We start from the raw sequence: 1554 nt of genomic DNA on the forward strand, positions 1-1554 counted from the left end.
AAGCTTTGTGTTTCATTTTGAGTTTAAGGAAATTGTGTTTTAAAATATATGTATATGTTATGTTGATATAGCTGTTGTTCCTGCCAATGCTGCGCTGTTGCTTTGACTTATAGTTCTAGTGGTGAAAAAAAGATGTTCCGCTGGAAGTGAAGTTAAATGCAGGGTTACTGATACCCTTGGAAGCACAGCATTACTCTGTTTAAATGCGGAATGAAAGAGCTCACCTTTATGTTTTACTTAGAGTTACAACTAAACCTGAAAATCTGGCGCCTCCCTTTGGCTCCCACAGCAAACTACAATGTGTACAATCAACCCCCTTTGTAGTGTTGGGGATTTCTAAAAGCATTTTTTTTTACTTTATTGCAATATCAAATTACTTGCTCTACTTGTTACTAGTGCTGTGTAATACTGCAGAGTCTGATAAAATAAATACAGGGCCTGTATTGCCAATACTGATAACCAATACTTTTAATATAAAGGCAATTTATGTAGGGAAGGGCAGTGTGTCATTTTGCATGAGATGAATCATTGTCAGTTTACAAATTCTTAACACATTTTAATGACCACTAAATCACTGTGATTTTTAACACACACACACTTCAACTTGTCATGTTTTTTTGGAGACCTCTATTGTAACTGCGCTTGTCTCTAAAGGACTTTTTAGGTCAACTTCAGGTGCTGAAATGTTCTATAGGCTATAAATAAAAGACATTGAAGAGTCAGAATACACACATTTGAGGCATATTTTTTCATTTTCAAAAAATATTTAATCTAACAAGATTCAGTGAGCTACATATAGAACTTAGAAGATCGAAACAAAGTGTCGATCCTATCATGCTAGTATCAATCCAATGCCAATGCCAGTGATATTCAATTGATATTTAAAATGATCTGCCCACCTTTAATTTTTGCTTCACTTTACAATACTACATAACATGGTTATAGATGCATTGTCACATAGGCACACACTGACACAAAGCTCTATCCTGATCAGGACGTAAACATACAATTCTTTGTTACTTTGTAACACGTTACATACACTACTGTTACAAGCAGCTGAAAAAGCCAAACAGTCACAGAGCTAAATGTAGAATAACATGAATAACCTTTCTCTCAGTTCCTTACAGGTTATTTGCACTGACCCCTAACATGGAACCAGTGGAGCGGGACAATTCCACCATAAGTGATACCTCTGTTGCCATTCAGTTTGTGGTATTGCTTTTGTTTTATTCTTTTATTTCATAATGAATGTGATATTGTAGAACTTTCTTTTTAGATGAAGGCAAGTTGTCATTGTTTTATAGAGGATAAACCACTACCATCAGTCTGCACCAAGCAATAAACTAACTAGCAGACAGACTAGAATTTGACTGAATGGATTAATTTGGGATGGGTATTAAAATGTGTTATTTGATTGAATTTTGAGGTCATTTGGTTGAAGAATTCATTGTCATATTACATGTTCTGTTGCTTTTCATATCTAGGTAGTATGAAGGCAGTATGACTGAGATTGATAAAGGCTTGAGCTTATGGAGTCATAATAGACTCTTAATA

General features: G+C 34.8%; 1 protein-coding gene across 1 annotated transcript in view; it reads left to right on the forward strand.

The window, feature by feature from the left end:
* Positions 1-1554, forward strand: part of LOC102295694 (complement C3) — a gene marked incomplete in the record, with an annotated part of 24331 nt that overhangs the window by 3022 nt on the left and 19755 nt on the right. Inside the window, 1 exon segment of the mRNA XM_042224530.1 lies at positions 1122-1212. Coding sequence (XP_042080464.1) covers positions 1122-1212 — 91 coding nt within the window.

The sequence above is a fragment of the Haplochromis burtoni genome, unplaced genomic scaffold, assembly GCF_018398535.1.
Source record: "Haplochromis burtoni strain Fernald_Lab_line unplaced genomic scaffold, NCSU_Asbu1 Contig_140, whole genome shotgun sequence".
Lineage (NCBI taxonomy): Eukaryota > Metazoa > Chordata > Actinopteri > Cichliformes > Cichlidae > Haplochromis > Haplochromis burtoni.